This window comes from Diabrotica undecimpunctata, chromosome 6, assembly GCF_040954645.1.
Source record: "Diabrotica undecimpunctata isolate CICGRU chromosome 6, icDiaUnde3, whole genome shotgun sequence".
Lineage (NCBI taxonomy): Eukaryota > Metazoa > Arthropoda > Insecta > Coleoptera > Chrysomelidae > Diabrotica > Diabrotica undecimpunctata.
Genome location: NC_092808.1, coordinates 141,806,531 through 141,831,598, shown reverse-complemented (window position 1 = coordinate 141,831,598; position 25,068 = coordinate 141,806,531). Strand labels below are relative to the sequence as shown.

Here is a 25,068-nt window from a genome sequence, read left to right as displayed (position 1 = left end):
ATGGGAACTACGACACTATAGGCCAATAGAAAGTGATTTCATGGCCTTCTTAAATTCAATTTTGTTTTTCGATGTATTATAATGACCGTTAACTACGCTCGTGGGGTCCACGCGAACTCCAACTAAGATGTAAAGTTGCGCACAAGTGAGCTTAGGAGCGAAGTCTTACCTCTAATAATTTAAATGATATATGGAAAAGAATCTTCAAAGATTCCACCAGCATGTAAGTGTACGGAAAAAAATTGAACACTTTTTCGTTGAAAAAGTAAAAAGTAAATTCTGTACATTAAGATATAACTGCCATTTTTTATTAAGTTATTTTATATTATTTCAGCAATGAATAATAAGAATTGGAATACGCATAAAGCTCTAACTGAAGAGGAATTGGGAACGATACTAAACGAACCACATTTTTTCTCTGATGATGAGTGTTGCCGAGTGCCATGAATTTGAACCAATTGATCACGACAGCGATTCTTAAGAATCATCTGATGGAACAGAAGGACATTTAGGAGACTCTGATGCACAAAACGAATTGGATCAAAATAAAAATATTTTTTTCTGCGTCAAAAACGGCAATTATAAATGGCATAAATAGTGTAAAAAAGGAACCTTACGCGTAAGCACAATTTAGTAGTTTCTACCGGGACCAAAAGGAATAGCAAGAAATATGGATCATAGTAACTTTTTGGAAGCATGGAATTTGTTCGTGGCCGATGAAATATTGCAAGTCATTCTCACACAGACTAATGTAAAAATTGAAGCAGTTCGATCAAAGTTTAAAGAACCATTTCCAACTTATACTAGTAACATCAATATGGATGAAGCTAAAGGCATTCATTGGTATCTTATACTTATCAGGAGTGATGAAATCTAACCAAGAAAATGTAACTTCTCTTTTTGCAGGTGATGGAACAGGACGCGATATTTTTCGTGCTACAATGAACGTGAGTCGCGTTTTGTTTATTTCATGTTCTTTGCGTTACGATGAGGCAACAACGAGAGAAGAAAGAAAAGCCGGAGAAGTTAGCAGCAGTTAGGAACATTTGGGAAATATTTATACCAGTTTTCATATGTCCCTGGAGAACATATGACTGTTGACGAAATGCCTGTACCGTTCCGGGGTAGATGTTCGTTTAAAATGTATATGCCCAAAAAAAACAGCTAAACATGGATTGAAAATTATGTGTTTATGTGATTCACGTACATTTTACATGTGCAATGCTTTTGTTTATACCGATAAGGGAAGCAGAGCCAGAGTTGATGTGTCAGTCCCTAGTAGCTTTCTAGACTTTCCCTAGACTTTCTGTCTTTTGTCACCCCTTTACAGAAAACAAACCGCAGCATTACTACAGACAACTGGTTCTCTTCAATTGAATTGTGTGAAAACTTGAGGGAGCAAGGATTGACTCTTCTTGGAACTATGAGAATTAATAAGCCGCAATTACAACTTGAATTTAAACCAAATAGAAACCGACAAGTAGGATCATCATTATTTGGCTATAATAATGGAATGACAATATGCTCTCATGTTCCAAAAGGCCGGAGTGGATGCATTAGAACAAGGCACTCGACAATGATGATTTTTTACCAAATTCTAAATATAGCTGCCGTTAATAGCCATATATTGCTAAAATATCAAACTGACAAAGAAGAGGTGAGAACAAATCGTCTTCTTACACTAGAAAAATCACTGGTGATGGATCATATGCGACAAAGGAAACTGGACAGGTTAGCACGTGAACTCCAAGGCATCATTATAAAACGATTGGGCTAGGAGATAGCCGTGACCTTTCATAATAAGGAACCAACCCGAAAATCTCGTTTTTCTTTCTGTCCTAAAAGTAAGGATAGAAAAGGTAAAACAGTGTGTAGAAAATACAAGAAACATATTTGCCCAGATCACACTACCAATATAATGTGAAAATTGTTTATGATTAGTATATTATATAAAGGAAAGTATTGTCCTTACTCTTACTTATGAATAAAATTTGAATTTTTGAAGAACTGTATTTTTACTGTTTAAAAAATTTGGGTCTTCGATGACCCTACCAGCAACTATGTGCAACATTATTTCACCAGCGCAGTTAAGGGATAACAGTTTTTATTCGTAGTCTCATGGATTACATGCACTCAGTTCGTATCTGACTAATTTGACATTGTTCGCATATTTTAATTGATTTTTAATCTGTAGGAAAATTTTTCAGAACAGTTTCAGAACTCATAAAACACCACTGAGAGTAATAAACAAAAGTAAGATTAACTGCTTTACTATATGATTTGTTGACACTAATTTTTAACAACAGCATAGATAAGGTTTGCGACTAGAACATTGGAAATTGATTTTAGTACTTATATTCTAATGAGTACACTTTTCCTCTAGTATTTTATTGCCTACCATTTACATGTTTTCTAATAGGGACCGGTTTATTGGTATAAAACATTTTAACTACACTACCAGTGTTAATACGACAGCAGGTCTTTGTGACACTAAATAAATTATGTCAGACATACTAACTACATTAACTGTACGAAGTTTAGTTTCTCTTTTAAACGACCCAGATTCATTTGGTAAATTTGGTTTTCTCTCGATACTTAAAAGATATTCGTTAATTGAATTTTGAGTAACAATTTAGCGATTTTACAATATTTTAAAATCTATTAGTTTTACAGAGGTAGCATAATTAAATTAAAACTTAAAAAATGGCCTAAAATACACACTTTTACCTTGTCTCCATTGCGACGTTTGTGTATTATACAATTGCGCTATTGGAGTTTTAGATACATTTTGAATTTAATAGTTGCTTAAATCCACGCCTATTTTATAGAGTAGAAGACACATTTTTGGAGTTGCCACTTCTAGATTTAGCATAGTTTTAAGGAAAATGTAAATAAAAATCACAATTTATGCGAAAAAATTATTTATTTATAAAAACATACATATATGACGTTATTCGAAAATGGAAAAAAGTAAAAGTAGCTTTTTTGCAAACAGTTAAATCAAAATAATGTCTATGCCATTTGTTACTTTCCTCCTCTCGACTTATAACAGCCTGCATATGTTTTGGCATTGTGGAAATTATGTAAATGTAATGTAAATTTTGTGGGCAAAGTGGTCATGCTAAGGAATATTTTTTTATTTTGAAGAAAATAAATAAGAAATAAAGAAATACACTATATATTAACATACGATATCCTAGATGGACAGGCCACGTACACAGACTATATAACGATAGACTTGTAAAACTGGTATGGGAAGAGATTCCCACAGGCAAAAGACCACTCGGACGTCCCAGAATGCGATGGAGAGATAACATCCAAGCAGATCTCCGGAAAATGAACATTCCATTTGACCCTAGGTTGATGGAAGACCGAACAAATTGGAAAAAAGTTGTACAGTCAGCCAAGACCCACCCAGGGTTGTAGCGCTACGTGATGATGATGATATCCTATATACTTAGCTACATAAGGCAATTTTAATTTTCCCTTTATCTCAGTAAATTCTTTAGATACATATTTTTTAGCCTAACTCTACCAAATGGCCACTTTGCCCTGCGGGGTGGAGCAAACTGGCCATGAGGTGGTCACTTTGCCCGATGTAAAATACAAAATTTAAACTGAATTTGTATACTAAATGAAAGTGTATTTTCAAAATAAAAACATTATTGCCATCGTAGAAAAAGAAAGTTTCACATCGAGTTTATTTACAAATGTCACAAATCAAGTCATTGTCTTCTTCTTCACACCCAGCACAAGCTTCATGTGCCCAACGTAAACAGCCCGAACACTTTATCCATCCTTCATTTTCCCTTGACTTGGAATATAAGTCCCCACAGAAAAGGCTCAGTATCACTCACGTCACTGTTAGAGTCATTAAGTAAAGCACGCTTCGCTGATTTTAATTTCGTTTTCTGCTTTCCTTTAAATTTTTCTTTACTTCCTTCATTCCTCTTGTTACTCTGCTTTGCTTTTTTCAGTTCCAGCTTTATTTTCTTAAGCCTTTCTTTTTCTTCTTTTTCTGCTTTGCGGCTACTAGTTCCATTTTGAAAGGGTTTGAGGTCAAAACTGCAGCTGTTCCTTTTTTTCGCTTATTTTCTCGTTTGATAATATTTGCTTTAAGGATTGGAACAATATCCTGTGGGCTTACAGCAAAAGTATAGTGCCCCTTGCCCTTGGAGTTGCTGATTAAATCACATGAAGTACTGAAATATGGCAGTGGACTGGGCTGGAATGTAAGAAGAACTTGACTTTGGCAAGTCTTTAGAGATTAGAACGAATGTAGAGTTTGGATCTCCATATCCTACAGATACATTGTGTCTGTGGTCATCCTACAGTTTGTCTGTGGTCATTGAAAAACATAGGAACTGAGGCGTTGGATGCAGAGGTTGTTGGTCAAAAATCTATCTCTCCAGAATTCGGGTTCTCTTTACTTGCAAGTGGTGTCTCTTGACGTCGAGGAATATTTTGTTGCAAATCTGCCAAATCTTTTCCTGGCATCACAGCAGAAGTTTCCTCTTGGTATTCAACACGTAGTTCTTGATTTTCAGCTTCTTGAAGAGAGATAGAATTTTGCACGAAATTTTTTGTGGTCATGGCTGCATCAAAATGAGCGTCAGTACACTTCTGTCTGTTTATAAGAACTATGCCACATTTTTCAAACCCCTTTACCGCAATAGTTGGAGTAGCTGCAAATGGAAATGTCTCTCAAAGAAGTTTAGATACCTGATACTGTGTCACTAATCTACCAGGATTATTACGCAAGAATCTTTCGATCGCTTGGACATAATAAGTATTGAAGGGCACCATGAAAGAAACATCGAGTAGCTGCAGCTTATGACTACAGTGGGGGGGAATGCAAACTACAGTTGTGTGATTTTCTCTAGCTCTTTCAATGAAATCTAGATTTTTTGTATGGGTGGAATGTCCATCAAGTATGAGCAAAACTGGGTCGTCTTCGGATGGCTTCGCAAACTTTAAGAAATGGTCAAACCATTGTGTGTAAATCTCTTTTTGCATCCACCCTGAAGGATGACAAACAAAAACTGTTCCAGGTGGAGCACCGTCTTGAAGTTCCACTTACTGCTGAAGTCGTCTCAGGTTTTCTTAACACATGCTCAGGATGGCGCTTTCTGAACCCAGTTACCCAATGTTTTCCTGCTAATTTCGTTTCTTTATTGAAACCATGGGGAATGTTATTCCGTTCATCTGTTCTTGTTCTTCGTTGAAAACAGCTCGAAAATGGCCTAATACTTTTTTTAATATCAGTGTTGTCTTGATTTTTATTTAGTACACGACGTTTTAGTGTGTTCCTAGGCACATTATAAGTTTTAGCAGCCGTTTGATAAGGCATTCCGTCTTTTTTCACGGCATCGATTGCTCTTTGCATCGCTGCAGGGTCCCATGACTGCTGATGACCCTGTGGACAACGTGGACACGTGGAAACAATGCTTCCGGAGAGACCCCGAATAAAAATTTTGCACGAAATGATTAAAGTGACAGGATGAGAGGTAGGTGAAGGAGGCGATAGCTGAAGAACGTGGAGAAGAATTTGAAAGCGATACAGATTAGTCGGTGAAGATATGTAGTTAAGAGGGAGAATAGACTGGAGGAGACCAGAACCCTTCACGGGTAGTACCTCCGACGATGATGATGATCCAGCTATCTCTGCAACAGTCAGTCAATCAATTTGCAATTGACGAAGCTTATAGTAGACACTTCAGATACATGTGGAAGCTTGTCAGATACGGCGCTCAATTTGATAAGAATACGGAACTCAATAAATGCTACTGTGGTATCTACTAAGAATCATATCTACATATAAAAGAAGAATTTGGCGGGAATTTTAGTAAATTTAAGTATAAATCAAACTTTTAAAACTAAATAGAACAACTGTTACACATTTTATGTTAAAACATTTTAAAACGTTTAAGGAGGAAAATACACATAACAAAGTATTTACCATTAGTGCAATACATGTTTCTTTAAACATCTCACAGTTCTAATTAACAATACTATGTAGAAAGCACTTCGAAATCTAATGAGGTCTTCATTCCTTATAAATGCTAATATTTGTTTTTCCAATTCATATGAATTTATTCGTGTGATATAACAAAGTACATGTGACTACGGTCGTTAATACTGCTCATTACATTACTTAATATGCCAATGATAAAATATACCTTCCAACGTATGCAAAACGTGTTATTGACCTGCACCTGCTATTGTAATGCAAGAAACGTTATATTTACTTGCTGGTTATGTTCTTACTTGATATTGATCGTAATATATATATGAGAATTATTAAGTAGCAGACATATAAATGAAAGTTTTACTAATAGGTTTATACATTTAGTGTAACTTTTTTTTATTAAGTCTAGACGACCGACGACGTTTAATTATGTTTTATTTTAGTTTTTATAGGCTTGTTAACTAACTCTTATGGAATAAGACTTAATAAGTGCAATAGTTTCCTTTTAGCTACAGAATTTGAAATTTGAAAATGTTTTTAAAACTTTAGCGATTTTTTTGTTACATGTATGCACTGTTTTATTTGAAACCTAAATTATGAGTGTAACAGGAGCGATACAGGGATAATCTTAAAAACAACATAACATGGAATTTACCTTGTGGGAAGACACAGTAACAGACCGCCCGGTATGGCGAAGAACAGTCTATGAAGGTGCAAGAAACTTTCAACAACAGCGTCGAAGTCATGAATCTGATAAGAGAAATCGAAGGAAAGAACGAGAACTTTGTCGCCAAAGTGACCAATCGCGACACAGATTGTACTTTGGCCGGCCAATCACAAAGCTCGTTATTAACTGCTTTGTCATTGGCCTCCCGGCGGAAGATTGCTGCGAATTTGCGAACACAAAGTGTATAAAAGAGCAGCATGTCGTACGGCCGGGACGTGCGTCCTCCTGGATTTCAGGGGTTTCTGGACGATCTACAACCGCCGCTCTCGAAGAGGATCTCAAGTTTCGAGAGTCCATCTTCGTATTCAAGGAGTTGATTGAGATACCGGCCGCTACGGGCAAGAAGTTCCGCCGAGCCTTTGTGGTAGGTGAGGGGACACCGGCAATCAGAATTCTCTAACCGTTCGAGCTTTCTTACAGACAAAATATTCTTACACTGATTTAATATATATTAGAATTCTGACGCGTGGTGTATAACTCAAGTTCCACAAAGATGTCGGCCTTCTCGCTTCGTGTAGCCGCGTTCCCTCTCCTCGAGAGAGGTACAAGAATGCCGGCAATGTCGACTCTTCCTGCTGCCAGTCGCTTCGTATAGCTACCTTTTTGTTAACAGTAATTCATATAGTTACTATTTACATAAGGTTTTGGAGACGAAGTGTTATTGCAGCTCCACCTGATCGGAAAAGCAATTACAAGTCCCCGTCGGGGCTTTTATTCGCTCTTTATCGTGACAGGCCCAAATAACGCTGTGGTCAGTTCGACACGATTTGAGATAGTTCTAAGACCAATGTCTTTTCTATCTCAGAAAGTCGTGTTCTACTGTCAGGAAGCGTTTTGTAGTCGACACGCCGGTTCTCGTACACTTGATGATTTAACTTCTAAATTGGATAACCATTATTAAGTATTATTCTTCAATTTTGGACGTCTTCGACGATAGCAGGATATTGGTTAATTAATAAAACTCAAAGGTAGCTTGGTAGCGCACCGAACCAACAAGGTCTTACGGGGCTAGTAGTGTATGACGACTGGATCCCGTTCGGAAGATGTGCTGCTCTTTTATACACATCGTGTTTGAGAATTTTCAGCACACTTCCGCCGAGATGCCAATGACAGCGCAGTTAATAACGAGCGCTGTGGTTGGCCGGCCAAAGTAACAATCTTTGTCGTGATTGGTTACCTTGGCGACAAGCACATCTTCCGATAGGGATCTAGTCTCTTACACTACTAGCCCCGCTAGACCTTGTTGGCTTAGTGCCACTATCACTACTACTTTGAGTTTTATTATTAATTAAGTGGCGATTTTCTTCGAAGACGTCGAACCCAGAAGACTTCATCAACTTCGAAGAAACTTTTTTAATGTTTGAGTAAATACGAAGCCGTGGTGGCTACGACATTACTCGAATCATAAGAGGTACAAGGACCGGCGTGTTGACTGAGAACGTTCCCTGGTCAGATAGACACGACCATTGAAATAGGAAAAGACAGTGGTCTTAAAACTATTTCTGATCCTGTCGAACTGACACAGCGTTCCCTAGGGCCATTGATGGTCAAGAGCAAATAAAAGTCACAAGCGGACTTGGGATTGCTTTTCACTCAGTGGCCGAGCTGCGGTAACACTTCGTCGCCAGAAACCTTACGTAAATAATAGTAACCGTCCTTAAAGGCGCAAATATTGTTTTACGAAAGGTCGTGACACGAAGTGAGGGCAGTAGAAGAGTCAACACTCTGTCGACGTTCTTGTACCTCTCGAGGAGTGTGAACGTGACGACACAGCGAAGTGTGAAGTGCCAGCATATTTGTGGAACTCGAGGTGCCCAGAATACTAAACACATTATATTCATGTAAGACAAGGCATTGTAAGAAAGTTTTGAACTGTTAGAGTATGCTGGTTGTCAGTGTCCCCTCGTCGACCACAGAGGCCCGGTAAACTTCTCGCAACGCAGAAGCCTAAATCACATTAAACTCCACGAACCCCAGGATGGAATCAAGAAACTTATGATCCTCCTCCAGAGTGGCGGTCGTAGATCATCAAGAATCTCCAAACACCATGGAGGATGCTACGGCCTTTTAACTTAACTACTTAAATAATTCCCAGTAACTGGCTGTCGACGCAGACTGGGTATGTCATGTTTGTGGTCGAGTATGCGGTTTTACAGAAGCGACGTATTTAGTCACCGTAAAACCCAAAACTATTGTTTTATAACAGAACCACGGAAGATATTTATACTGGAGTGGATGTCTATGATGATAATGATGATGACATTGTGAGTAGATGTGGCGATCTGCCATAGCCACTGTTTAGTGATTATTTTTATTGTTGAAAATAAATAAAAAACCATAAGGGTAATGTTCTTAATAAATATTAATAAAAATGTCATATTAATTAATATGGGAACTTATAAAAACAGACAGAGTATAATTTGTTTATGGTAATCGAGTTAAACAGAAAATTCCAAAGGTGGCCCAACTGATATGGGAAGAGGCTCGTACATGGCAATAATATACTTATCATGTAAACCATGTTCATAAGACCAATTTATCACGTAAAGTTTGAACTTAAATGTAAAAAAAAAACCTTAACAAAAATTAAGTTATAGAATTTTTATTGTTTCAGAACCTTCAATCCGGTTTGCTGGTAGGCGTAAATCAGTATTCGCAGAAACTTACGATCCAGAAGAAGACGACGACGATGATGATGGCGCCAAATTGGTGTATCCAAAATCTGATGAGCAACGTCAGAGATTGGCCACTGCTGTTAAAAACATATTGCTGTTCAGATCTCTAGATAAAGATCAAATGAATGATGTCTTGGATGCCATGTTCGAAAGAGTGGTCAAAAAGGATGAATTGGTAATCAAGCAAGGAGATGACGGCGATAATTTTTATGTAATTCAAAGGTAAGATATTTTTTAAATTACAATAAATAAAATATAATCAAATTGTCCTTACACACCCCTTAGAACGACGATTCGGTGTTACGATTCATTGAGGCGAGGTGGATTGTTTCGTGTAAACATACTCCACCGCGCTCCAATGCTCCATACCATCCCTTTCCCCCCTACAGCACTCTGATGCGCAAAATATCAGCACCAATTTATCAGCAAAATGCTTGTCATGTGGAAGTCCTGAGTATAAGAACTCCAACACGATATCCTGCTCCGATTAAAGCAGGCTAGCGTTAGGTGTTTCCTTCCTCCTCGGGCTTTGAGTTTCCGCTCCGGGCTATGCCCAGTTCAGAGGAAGCACTGACTCTCCAGCTAGCTACTTCGTTGATGTATCTTTCTGTGTTTTGGTTGCTTCTTTCGGTGGGTATGTGTGTGTGTCCTGTTTTAGGTGTCTGTTACCTCTTCAGGACGTGGTTTGCTTTGTGGGTTTTGGCAGGTCGTTATGTCTCACCGGTGGTATTGGCTCGGTAGATGTTGATTCCTGCGGAGGGTGTAGCTTTCCAGGATAGTCAGAGGTAAAAGGGTTGGTGCTAAAACGGTTCTTTTCAGAACTTATTTTTTGGTTAATGATTATGAACGATATATGACTGAATTTACATGTAGAACTTATCATCATCATTCTGGCATTACAACTCTGCGTAGATCCTAGCCTCCTCAAGAATTTCTCTCCAGTCGTCATATCCTTCGCCTTTCTCCGCCAAGTACGTATTCCCATATTTCTCATGTCTTCATCGATGTTATCAAGAAACCTTGTTTTGGGTCTTCTTCTTCTTCTCTGACCAATGGGTCTATCAAGAAGCGTTTTTAGGAGAAATAGGAGAAATTATTGTAAGATGAATTTAGATGTCGCGTTGAGGGCAGCTGTGGCTATTTCCTCCCCAAGGACAGGTATAATTGTGCAATGGGATCGAGAAACCACAGAAAACCGATCCCTCCCAGTTTGTGGCAGACCTCGAAGTGAACTATTTAGCTAGTTGCGATAGTAACGTGTAGTTGTCTCCAGGATGCCCATGTATTTATCAGGGAGTTCATAGCTGGCTGAGGCTAACGAAAAATATACACCACAGTTATCCGGCGCCCTAGGGGGACAGATATTTTTACATACAGTCTTCTAATTTTCTCAAGAGGCGGCTAAAAAAGCTAAAATTCAATTGGAAAATTATTTTATCTAGTGGCTAGGTAAATAAATCTCAACATCAAAGAGAATTGAGATTTTTAGCAAGTTCTTTGGTTAATTTTTTAAAACTACGTAATCTATTTTTAAACAGAACGTAATAACCTTTTTTTTCCTTGTTACTTAACTTCATTTAGTCTCCTTCAAGTCTATTTACAGCTTGAAAATACTATTATTATATTTATTAAAAAAAGCGATACGTTAAAAGGAGTGCAATTAAAAACAAAATTTTTAAATAAATGTGGGTATTAATAATATTAATAATTTATTCAGAAATTATACCATTCAAATATAATGATGTAAATTAATTTGTTGATTGGAAAATTTCCATTTTACAACGTTTACATATGTTAGCTATTTAATCGATAGAATTACATAGAACTACACAATTTATATACATCAGATAAATGTCCGGGTAATCCATTGTCTGACCGTCTCGTCTATCTTAATCTGTTTAAAAATCAAGTAAAAATTAGTAGAAATCAAACGTGCATCCTTCTTTATGCTTAGATACTTTTCTTTAAAAATAAGATATGGTTCTAAAACTATTTCTGGTGACATTTCTGCGTTGTTTATTAAACTTTGCAGGAGTGTTCCGTCCCTCCGCATATTTTTTTCTCCCAGATTTAGCCATACGGCTCTCACTACCTCTAAGGGGAAAATTCACTCATCCCAGATACCTACGGTATCAAAAGGATTGAGCTCTGGTGGGACTCTTTCCGTGTTATCGAGCCCTAGGTGACTTGGTATGCTGGAGTATCTCCCAAAAATTTTCGTACACATCTGGACGTTGAGAGAAGTACAGCTTTCTGCATGGTCTTGTAGAGATGTTCATTCAGACCTAGCTTTCTTATGTTTTCTAGGAGGATCTTCGGAATGACTCCAGTAGTAGAGAGAATAATAGGTATTGTCTGGGTGCTTTCCATTCTCCACTGTCTTCGTATTTGAATTTCCAGATCCTTGTACTTGGTGATCTTTTCGTTTTGTTTAACACGAAGATTATTGTTGTTGGGTATCGCCACATCAATTAGTGTTGTTTGTCCCTTTAATTTATTAACTAGTATGAGATCTGGTTTTTTTTTCTCTATTATTATTATTATTATTTTCTTTTATATTTAGTTTAATTAACGTGTTTGTAAGTCTTTATGTACGTAAACTAATACGATCCTGTAGACACCATTCCTCACACAGCTCAATAATCGTATAACCACTGTGCAAGAAACACTTCAGTTCTGTGTAATAATCTACCCCTAGTGTAAATCGACGCTGTTTATAGTTGTACATATATTAATCATAAATATAACAGTTCAACAATTTCTGTACTGGCTTTTTAAATTTTGTGTATAGTTTAAATTAACTTATTTAATATAAATTATATTAAAAGACAACACATTTTGTACAGTAAGTATATTTATTAAAAATTTTCTTGAGAATCTTTTTGTTTTAATTATAATTCAATTTTTAATATGTTAAGTTTTAATTATTTAAATTTAAATTATAAGCACACTAACATAAATCCCACTCTTTTGTATCCATTCCAGGGGTCCCCTCCCCCGTGTTATAAAACCCCGCCGAGACGACCCTTCGGCAAATTACCGGCAAAACAAATAATAAATCAAAAACCAAACAATATAGTTAAAAAAAAACAGTTACATTATAAGGATAATCAATAATATAATATTGAGTATTATGTATAATAATATGTGTTGTTCATTAAATATAAGATAATATTAGATACGCATTAAGTGAAAATTAATACTTAACTGAAGCATTTTCCTTATAACTTTCACACATTGGTTCTGGCTAATTGGCTTAGTTCCAGTGCCATAAAACAAAACACACACACACAAGTTTTAATTATTGTTCCTTAATATCTTTCATGATTGGATTTTCTCTCTCTTCTTTTAAGAAAAAAGATTTAGAATTTTAAACTGCTGCGTTAGCCTTTTTGTTTTCTGTACACCGAGCTGGGGATCGAACTCACATCCACTGAACCGGCCGCCCAGTCCGCTTGGCTATCTGACCGACTAAGAAGAAAGATTTAATTTTCTTAATTATAAAAAAATTACAGAGGAATTAATTTATTAAACTTATCACCAGATGGGATGTAAGGGCCTGGCAAAGTATGGCCACTTATCCACTCCCACGACAGTCGACCAGTCTATTCGAAGTGCCCTCTACGTATATTCCATCTTTGGTGGACAATCGACATTTCTCACATGGGAACACATTTCTCACAGAGTCTAAATGTTCGAAGAACCGGAGCAGAGCCCCGACATCGGACTCCCAGGGTACAGGAGAGTCTATTTGGGAGCCGAGACCAGACTGACTGTAGACATGTCGCATATTTATATATTTCTATATGGCATTTCTATATGTCACTCATTGTAGGCAAGAGAGATACTTCTTGAATAATCAAAACAGTTGAAAAGATCTCCCAAAACAACACAATAAAAGTAAAAGAAGAACTATGATTCTATTGAGGCTAGCAATTGGATAAGACAGGGAGATTCCCTGTGTCCTCTATTGTTCAACCTGATTGTGGATGAAATAATAAAAAAGTAAGAACTAAAAAAGGATACCAAATGGTAGAAAATCAAATTAAAATAATCTGCTATGCAGACGACGAAATACTATTCTCTCAGAGTGAAGATGTAAATTGAAGATGGAAGGTCAGATAATAGAACAAGTAATGGAGTTTAAATATATAAGCATCAAACGCTATCTAGCTACGGAAAGCTCGAAACGGGTTGCCTGAATTAAACAATATGGAGAAATGCAAGTATCGGGAGAGAAATGAAAGGCAGAATTTACAAAACAGTCATCAGATCAATAATGACATATGCAGCAGAAACACGACCTGACTCAGAAAAAGATGTTAGAAACAGCAGAGAATGAAAACACTTAGAAAAATAGTAAAACACTATGGGGCAGAGCTAGAAGTACAGATATACGACGTAATTGCAAGGTGGGGAGCATCAAGCACTGGGTAAGAAATAGAAGAGTAGAATGGAACGATCATATAAGCCAAATGACAAATAGAGTAGTAAAGACGGCAGGGGACGATTCCCCAATGGGAACACGATCAGTAGGAAGACCACGAAAACGATGAAACGACAACTTACTAGAGACACATTGAAAAACAGAGTCATGTCTACATAAAAAAGAAGAAGAAGAAGAGTTGATTATGGTGCCACTTATTTAATTTATGACTACATTTTGTTGTTTGACTTGGTATTTTTAATTGATGAAATAGTTATAACTTTGCTAACAATTATTATTGATTTTTTAATAATAAACGTATTCCATTTTTAAAATTCGATTCCTTTTCCTATCTGTTAATTACTGAAAAAGGACAGAAACGGACAGCGACACAATTAGTGCCCGACTCATTTCATAGCTAAGGACTTTTTTACTCCGTTAGACTTTTTATTGGATTTTTGGTTATCAACGATTTATGCTCAAGCCCGGCTAATATTTAGCCCTGGAGGAGAAAATTAAGCGCGTATCAACGAAATTCATTCTACAAAAGTACAAATGTATGTTTTTTATCAAGTTTTTCCTGCGTGAAGTGTGGTACGCTCCGCAATATTATATAACGTGATTTTTCCAGTTGGTTGCTTTGAGAACTTTTTATTTTTATTTTATTCAATTGCTTTTCCAACTCAGAATATATAATTTTTTGGAATAATTGACTTTAATTCAAAAATAATGATATACATTATTCCCGATCACATTAGCTGTATAATTATCAAAGGATTTAAGTGGGATGTAACACGTGTATAGAATAATTAATAGTGTGGTCTCGCATCTGGCTCTTTTGCGATGATAATAAATACCACGATGAACAATATAAATAGATTTGGTTTGATTTCTAAATACGAATTTGTTTTCCAACAAATAGATAACCGAACTGTATTGGTTAGTCGTTTATAAAATGTCCGTTCAGTGGTTTATCTCTATTCTACATAATCGTCTATTTGAATCGAATAAATGAGTTAATCATACGAGTTTTGTGGTTATAGTAGTAAGCCACAGAGTGAAAATTAACAAAAACCTTATGTAAAGTAAAAAGTTTGTCATCAATCCTTTTCAATTTAATTGGATTCCTTAATTGCATTTCTATAAAGTTTATAATAATAATATATCAATAATAATCTTCTTTAAACTGATTTCTTTTGCATACATATCTCACGTAAATAATTAAAAATTTTCCTTTTCGCCATACTTAGGATACTTTGAACGGTATAATACATTAAGAAAATTTCAGCTTATCTTTTTTCTTTAGCAAAAAAAAAAAATAATAAAAATGAATTACAATAAATTATGGTTGTTTTCACCATACACTTTGATTACAGCCTATACCGATTCTTTTAATGACGAATAAGTGGATGAACCGCTTCCCAGCGAATAACTGGATGAATTGATGGAAACTGGTTTAGCCTTGCACTTGTAAACAGGCAGGTGGACATGTTTTATCATCTTGATAACAAGAGATAACCAAAAATTTAGAAAACCACAATAGTTTACCACGTTGAACATATAGCAACGAACTCAAATAATCAGTATTATACTATCCACCCTACCTTACCACAAGATACTGCCTATATTTTTAAATATGCAATGCCAAAGAAGTCGACAGCGACAATTACACGTCTGAAAAATAATCACGGCGCATTCCTAGCTAACTTGGCTAAGTTAAACATTATCGCTTCTGAGGTATGCTCATTGCTCATGCGATAATATATCACAATGTGGCATCAACCTTATTCTTTTTAAGTGCCATAAACATAAGTATGAAACAGATCAGCTGTATTCAAAACCATCAAATAATATAACTTAAAATTCAGACTCCCATAAACATCAATCATTTACTTTCCTTAGACAGTGAAGAAATCATCATCATCAACCTGTATGCGTCCACTGCTGGGCATAGGTCTCTCTCAGCTCTTTCCATCTGTTGCTGTCTTGTACGGCTTGATATGGTCCAGCTAACCATATCCCTTTCTCTTTTTTAATTCGTTGGTCTAGTTGCTTGTTTGATTACTTGTATATAATACTCAGTGACATTAGAAGTGTTACATCCAGAAGAAATAATTTCTTGTACTTAATTTTTTGGCAACATGATAGATTTACATCAAGAATGAAACGATAACGTCGTCAAGAATTAAGAATAAAGTAATCAAAAAAAAATTAATAATGTGTTAGCGACCTCGTAGCTGAATACACCCCTGTATATGTCTAGGCATCGACAAAATGAGAGGATCGATGTCTACTTGTGGCACCTCGATCCAAGCAACTTGAACTTCATGTATTAACTGTGTCAGAGTCTGTGGAGGATGGTGCAAAGTGTGGACAGTCTCCCATATCCCATACATTGTTCGATAGGATTTAAATCCGCAGCACGGGGCGGCCACGGCAAAACATTAACGCCAGCTTCTTGGAAAAAGTCCATAGTTTGATGAGCAATATGGGGACGCGCGTTGTCTTGCTGAAAAAGGACGTCTAGGCGGCCGTGGAGATAAGGCAGTAAAGTGGTTTGTAAGATGTCATCAACATAACTAGCAGCTGTCATATTGCCTCGAATAAACAGTGGTGATCGGCTACCATAGGCAATAGCCTCCCAAACCATTACTCCAACTGTCTGTGTACATGCCTCTTAAATCTCGTCGCTCTCCACGGCCGCGTTTTACCATCCTACGACCATCATGCATTCCTAAACAGAATCGTGATTCATCGCTGAATGCTACATTATGTACAATGCTGCCGTTCTCTGCACCAATTCAAACGTTGATGACAGTGGTCCGCAGTCAAAGGAAGCACTAGTCGTAGGCAGAATAAAACTAGTCCAAAGGCTCGAATGCGACGGTATAGTGTACGCATACTAACAAGTCTACTTCAAACCATTGGTCAGCAATTTGACGCGTAGTAACAAAACGGTCTCGCAGAGCCAGTAATCTAAAGCGCCTATCTTGACGATCTGTGGTACGCCTCGGTTGACCAGTTGGTCTTCTTCGTGTTCCTCTATCTTCATTTGTCCACACACGACAGACACGCATAACCGTCATTGCCGTACAATTAACACGACGGCCAATTTCGAGATACGACAAACCCATATCTCTATACGCAATAATTCTACCCCTGTCAAAATCGCTAACATGGTGGTAATTTTGGTGTCTGAACTCGAGGCATATTCTTACTTCTTCTTCTTCTTCTTCTTAGCCTTCTGTCGTCCATGTTTGGACATAGGCCTCTCTCAACTCCATCGGTCTCTATCCTGAGCAACATATTTCCAAATTGTTCCGGCTATTCTTTTAATGTCATCAACCCATCTCATCTGTAGTCTTCCTCTTGGTCGTTTACTTTCGTAAGGTCTCCAATGTTGTATTGTAGTATTCCAACGTTGGTCTTTTTGTCTAGCAGTGTGGCCCGAGAAGCTCCATTCAAGTTTGGCAATTTTTATTGCTATGTCCTCGACTTTTGTTTTGGATCTTACCCAGTCGTTCCTCTTTTTATCTGACAGTCGTATACCTAGCATTGCTCTTTCCATTGTTCTTTCTGTTGTGGCTAGTTTATTCATGTTTGCCTTCGTTAGGGTCCAGGTTTGACATCCATATGTCATGATAGGAAGGATGCATTGGTTGAACACTTTGCTCCTCAAGTATTGGGGTATTTTACGGTCCTTAAGTATCCAACTAAGTTTTCAAATCCTGCCCATGCTAGTCTTGCTCTTCTAGTAATTTCCACTCTATTTGGTTCTCTTTGTCAAGTCTCAGGATTTGGCCTATGTAGATATATTCCTGGATTTGTTCTATCTCACTGCCATTTATAGTTATACGTCTGGGGTCATTATTTTTGTTTTTTTCATATTCATTTTTATACACGCATATTCTTACACTGAATACAATTTACCTTTATGTTAAATCTTATGACCCAGTGTCATTAAAATATTAAAATTCACCATGATTTTCATGTAAGATAAGGGTTTCTACATCTGTTTAGTGCACTAGTTTCAACTACTTTTAATGTAAGTATTTTCCGCATGTTTTATAATTTAACAGTCAACATTTTAACTTATGTTTTTTGTCATTTTAAAGTGGAAATATACTTTTAGATTTTTTCACTGATGATGATCCGACTGGACCGAAAATCTGGACATTTTGTATAAATTTTTAAATTATTTTTTAATAAATAATAGACCATTATACACAAGAAGTTCTTACTTCTATGTAAGTTTTTTTAAACTATAGTATACAGCCAACCACTGGGATGTTTCCCTTTTACTTTAAAGACAATAATAGCTCCTATCCAAATGGTCTGCTAATATCTTTGTTTTTGCTTAATAAAGTTTTAAGGCTATACCTTAATTAGTCACGTTTTTCTATTATTTTTTAAATAGATTCATGTGCGTCACAGTGTAAGACGATTACAATCTCGTCTACTCAAAGCGGCGTTTTTAGAAATTAATATATCAGAGGCTTTCCATCATAATTTTGCACGGCGGATTAAAAACTAACACACACGCAGACTAAAATTTCAGCTATCACAAAATGTATACCTAGTAGTCTTTAGTTAAACGAAATTTAATAAGAGCTGCTGCCAACGAAATCCCCATATAATAGTAAGAGGGGCGACAACTAAACGATTTGAATGAAACTTAAACGAAAGTAAAATGTTTTAGAATAATTAAATTCTTATTTGTTGCTTACATACTATAAATAAAAGATGTAAGAAAACTTTGTGTAGTCCAACTGATACCTTCATTTTTTGTACTAAACTCTAATTTCACTATTTGGGAAAGTGATTCATCGTTTGAAGGCGTAGAAGTAGGGAAAGACGTATGAAAATCCAGTGGCGCACACTCACTTTTATTTCAACGTTAATTATATTATATTGTTTAAATATTATTGTTCAAAATAGGCCACAATATATTTATCTGCAGGTTTTTACTGAAGTTTCCATCTCTATATCCAAAGACCGTTTTCAAAGATATAAATTATAGTTATATTTATTTTATTTGTTTATTATTATATATTTATATATTCTTATATTATTTTCTTTTTTTTTCTTAACTTTAAAAACGGTCTCTGTAATAGAGATCGAAACGTCAGTAAAATAAACATGTAAATAGATGTATTATGGCTTATTTCCAACATTCTCCCTAAAAATACGGAAGCCACACAAGCAAAAAGCCACAGAAAAATAAATATTGCTATCATTTGTATATTTGAAAACAATCTCTTTATATAGAGATCGAAACGTCAGTAAATTAAACATTTCAATTAAATATATTGTTACTTATTCCCAACATTATTTCTAAATATACAGAACGGCAAGCAAAAAGCCATAGAAAAATAAATATTACTATCACTTGTATATTTGAAAACGATGTCTTTGTATAGAGATCGAATTTTGTGGCTTATTCCATACAGTCTCCTAAAAATACAGAATGCCACAAACAAAAAGCTATAAAAAACAAGTAATTTTGCAGAAAGCTTACTGATGCCACCCGGCTGTCGCGGAAGTTACGCTAAAACGTCTTTTGACGTGACCTGCCCTTAAAGAGTTACACAATGAAATGTTTTTAAAACAAATTTTAAGACAGTTTTCACACCACCCGAGAGGTATGTCTTGTGGCGCGTTACTTTTTTTTAAATGGGTGTTCTCCAAGAGCCATATTGTCCCATTAAATAAAATAAACAACACACTTAAACAGTATAAAACAAAACAAAATAAAATCCTGTAAAACAAAATAAAATTCTATAAAAACAAAATAAAAATAATTTTGGATGTAACAAAACATTGTACTTAAACACAAACACTATACACACTTACTATGTTCTTCTCGTTTTTTTTTTTTCTGTTTTTGGTTTTTTTATGCTGATGTTCCTACTAAACTATTAGAAAATATTATTCGCTGTCTAAATCTGAAGATGCAGTGCTGCTATCGCTGTCATTATCTTCACCTGGTGTAATTATAATTGGCTCTAGTAAAACTTCGACATGAGTGTCAAGTTCCCACATAGGTACGATATTCTTCTTTAATTATGTGGCCTATACATTTAGCCCATTTCTCTGGAGTTACATGGAGTGGATTGCTTGAATCAAAAGTTCCTTAACTTCGTTTAATTTGAACGTTTTGTTATTGCGTGCTACTTCTCTTTTCACTTGCACCCAGATGATTTCGCAATGATAAGGTGGTAGATGCAGAACTTTGACACCATAATCATTTGCAGTTTCATCCACAACATATTTAAGATATTCACTTTTCCTTAACCGTGCAATGTCAAGTAGTTGAATTTTGAGCATTGATTCTTCGTATGCAATCCCCTTTTCTGTAAGCCATTCTTGAATTCTCCCTTTCCGCCATGCCGTCAGACATTTGCTGTCTTCTCTTGGAACAACTCGGTTTTTCGTCCATTGTATTTCAATAATCTACTAATATACTATATATACAATAATTTCAACAATTCTGTATAAGAATATAACTAAAAATTTACTATAAAACGACAAACTATAACACTCTTATTATCAATAACACGTTTTATCAATACTACAATACAGTATTGATAAAACAGTATTGACAACAATAAGTTCACAAACTTATCACAAAAAATATACTCACAAAAACACATACACTACCCATAGAAACGCCAATGTAAATGAACCATTTCTCCGGCGAAAAAATAATAAAAACTAGTTTTACTGCATGTCTGGATCCGAATTGTAAAACGGAGTTACCTCGCTAATTCCAACATTGCCAAACGATTGAAAAATAATGTTTTAAAATATCGATTTTTATTTTATAAATTTAAATATGTAACGAAACGGAACATATAAATAAAATTTATTTCATTACAATTTTGTGCTTAATTTTTACTATTGAAAAAATCATGTTTTTTGGTATTTTTATGACGGTAATAATCGCTGCGTGGAAGAATACAAGTTTTGTATGACCATAATACTACTTGTGAACAAGAATTAGCTACACTGTACGACAACTTCTGGTCAAGTCTACTATATAGAAGCACAAATAAATATACTACTTAATATATTCTGTAATTTCTTATGAGGAAACGCAAATTGCAATCGAGAAAACAGGCAGTTTTCGAGGGCCGCTGTGTACATTTAAATTTGAGGATATTCGGCGTTTAAACTATGAAATCACTCTTCTAAATTGAGGATTTCTACTATAATAAGAATATATTGTCGAAATTAATTACCTTGTTTGTAGCTAATTTTTTAAGTCACCAGTGTAATAAATATTTGTATAAACTTGCAATAATAATAATATACATACACTATGCTCCTTGAGAAGGATGAATAAAGAAATAGAAATTTTATCTCGGACATATTACACGTGGAGAGAAATACACCTTGCTCCAACTGATTATGCAGGGAAAGATCCAAGGAAAGAGAAGCATAGCGAGGCGTAGAATGTCATGACTGCGCAACCTGAGAGAGTGGTAAGGATGTACATTAAATGAACTTTTCAGAGCAGCCGTCTCAAAACTCCGAATAGCTATGATGATTGCCGACCTCCGCCACGGAGATGGCACTTGAAGATGCTCCTTGGGGGACACACGTGATGCTCGCTGGGCCTGCAGTACCTCTAATTTGACATCATCATCATTCTAATTGTTTTTATCCCTATACGTGGTTTTCTTCTCTAGTTTAATTTCTCGATAAGTTCCCCTTTTGGGAATCGTCTGTGTAATCTGTCTTCCCGGGAATTCTTTAGTCTTGCTCTTCTTCTCCCACCAGGAACTTGCAAATCGTGAATTCTTCGTATTAGCTGATTAACCTCTGGATGTTAAACATGCCCCTAGACATATAAGATTATTTAGACTGCGCTTTGCAATCTAAATCCGTTCCGTATGTGCGACAGAGAAAAAAGATGCGAGCAGTCCTTGCATCCCTTTTTAATGAGCAAGGTTTATCGATTACGTGACCTTCCCACTACCAAACAGTCCCCAGTGGGAACGTGCCCTGAATAATATATGCTGATGACTTTCTTACGTATTCGTCTACCAAAAAATACGATAATTATATTCAAACTGTAGAAAAATAACGTGATAGTTTCAAAAATTGATGCGTTTTATATGGTTCAGCAAGTAAACATATTATGAAAACACTAGATGTGTTTGAAAATGGAGCTGGGCACCAGGAAATCGACGTCTATTAATGCTCTACATGTGGAAGGTATAGAAAATCTCTTTAGACTATAGAAGACTATAGATCAGCCAAAAGTTTCTTATTAGTATACGATATCGTAACTCTACTCAAATTTTAGCCAACTGAATGAACAAGATTTAACTAATCGATATTGGAGACTCAAAAACTCACCTTCACTTTATTCGTGCTTGCAACCCATTACTGTGGTATAACCAAAGTTCCAATATTTTGAGGTCCTGTTTAGCTAGTCTCTCAGACTCTTTAGTTATTTATACTGATGCCTCAGAGCCTACTGTTGGTACTGGGTGAGCTTTTCACATTCAGTATAGGTCACAACTAATCAACTAACACAGAAAAACTTTGTGGACTAAATCCTAATTTTTCAATCTTAAGTGCTGAAGCTGTAGCAATAGAAGCAAGATACTTTGAAACTCAGCAAGAATACAACTGTTACAATAGTACACAACTTACTATCTGTTAAGTTAGCTATTGAAACTTCAAATTTTCTTAATGCTACCTCAAACATGTATGTCATTCAAATTTAAAAAAAAAATTCGTTATGACATTTACAAGAACCAAAGAGTTGTTAATTTTTTGTGGGATAAATATCTCATAGGTCTTATATAGAACGAACATGTTGGCGTATTAGCTAAAAAAACCATTGATACTGGAACACAAACTAGTCATAAAATCTGTAGACAAGACGTATTAACAATAATTAAAAATAATATCAATAGTAAAAAGAAATAGTCATGGCATATAAACATTCTTTCTCGCAATATGCGTCTATACAGCCTTCAGTCATAAGTAGTTATTTGTTTAAAAACTATTCTGCTTCAAGAAGGTATATAACATCCATAATCCGAATAAAATTTGGTCACACCTGTTATTCTAGTTATCTGGCAAAACTAAAAATTGTAAATTCAAACTTATGTCCAGATTATCAAAAATAATGGGATTTAAATCACATTCTCTTCGAGTGTAAAAAGGACATTAAACAACCGGAAGATCTAATAAATATCAAAACTTTTCTTTCATACAATATGTGCTATCTCTAAATATAAGAGTTGTAAATGAATATTTAATGCTTTACCCCATTTGTCGTTATCTTCTGTCTGCGACCTAGTCTAGTTTGTCATGTTGTGACTGGCTGTATGGCACTAGCTATGCCAAATAAAAATTGTGTGCATCTATATGTGTACGTCTATCTGTACAGTCTAAAGCAAAGGCTAGATCCATCAGAATGCGATTGCTCGTTGAAAATAAGGAACCGTAAACTGCTTTTGTACAGCCAGCTCTCTGACTATACGCCTATTGATCTTTTTCCCAAATATACATTTCGTGTTATTGACCTTAGCGCCCGTAAGCGGTTTGTTCAATATAATTGCTAAAAGTCATTACTTATTTATTTTCCATGTCATGAATTTTATTTTTGCTCCCGAAAACATTTGAGACTTAATTTTCCCGCTGACAAACGCCATAAAACATTCAATTAGTTATGATGCCAAAGAGCGTTTGAGTCCATTAATTATCGATTTTAAATTCTCAAATCTCTATTTACAACTGTTTGTCGTGTAACGATTTTGCCAATTTATCAAACATCCTTTGATATCTGCTATTGGATTTTATGTTTTAATAATTTATACATCTTCAGTTTACCAGACATATTCATTTAAGCTAATGTTACATGAAAACGTCACCTCATCTTAAACAAATCATTTTTTTCATTAAATTTGACCTCTTTTAAACCACGGAAATTACTGTAGCATTATAACAGGTAAACGTCACAAGAAAATAGGTTTCGAACAATATTAAGTTGTATATCTGTCCCCCAAGTTGCTACCATACAAAAGGAAACCGTACTTGGAGTGTATCCTTTTGAATAATCACGCGCCCCCGTCGAAATTCTCACAGCTTAAAATAAACTTCGAAAAAACTATTATTTGGACTTTCAGAACATTTTTAAAACAACGACCAAGTATAGAAAAAATTCAGTTATTTTCTAAGTACTTACTTCCACAGTTATAGAAACAAACGTGTTTCTTTGAAAATACAATTCAGATTCAGAAATGTTTTATTGCTCTAAATTACAGTAATTTCTTAAAGTACTAGCTCTCCTAATAAAACAAACATTTGTTCCACATGAACATTGGTCGCCTAGTGGATTGGCCAGAATATAAAACAGCATTTTTTTGTTATAACTAACAATAAAATTAACCATAATTAACAAAAAATATCATTCTAAAGTTATCAGTCATTTAAATATATCCTGAAGCGATCGTTTAAATAAGATAATTGTAACATTCGATACCGGGGATATGATTACTCCAGACACAACACGTAATGATAAGAGTATAAAGTACTAATCGATTTAATAAAGAGGAAAAGGTCACTCAGTAATTGATAAATATAAATTACAATTTCAAAAATTAGTTTACGTATTAGCATGTCATGAGGCTATAATAGTTATATTACAACACAAGATTAAATCCATACTTCCATGCATCCCTTGCTTATCCAACTAGTTTCCTCCAACCCAAACCTCTCATAAGTTCCAACAATTCTTTCCTTTCCAATCTAATTTTTCCGAACCACTTCATTCTCTATTCTCGTAGACCCGAGCATCACCCCATTAAATGCAGAATATCTTCCACCTCCCTCTCATTACGTAAAGCACACTTTTTCCTATCATCAGCTCTACCAGGTCTATCATTGAGACACAATACACGACTCTAATGTTAAATATCTACCTTATATCATTAAAATTTACTTTATCACTCAAATAACCCATGTCAACGCGGAGTCCAATTTAATCTCTATAATGATTGTAGAAATTTGATGCAGTCGCTCTCTCTAATGCTCTTTCCCTTGTCCCAGCACGAATTTCTCCTATCACCTGTTCCAGCTGATCCACCCAAGAATTCCTATCTTCCCACTCTGTGTCTAATTCAACTCCCCATCTTTCTCCCAGGTTTTCCCAATCTCCTCTCGAACCACAGATAACTCTTATCATTTCCTGAAGATGAAATTTTGGCAGACATCCTTCCTCATACTTTAGCACTCTCTTGGCATAATTTGT

General features: G+C 35.6%; 1 protein-coding gene across 2 annotated transcripts in view; it reads left to right on the top strand.

Annotated features, from left to right (window-relative positions):
- The window catches only part of Pka-R2 (cAMP-dependent protein kinase type II regulatory subunit), a 161,346-nt gene that overhangs the window by 89,855 nt on the left and 46,423 nt on the right, over positions 1 to 25,068 (top strand). For both annotated transcript variants that reach the window (XM_072535555.1, XM_072535556.1), the window contains exon 2: positions 9,310 to 9,592. In XM_072535555.1, the coding sequence (XP_072391656.1) occupies positions 9,310 to 9,592 (283 nt within the window). The remainder of the gene's footprint in view (positions 1 to 9,309; positions 9,593 to 25,068) is intronic.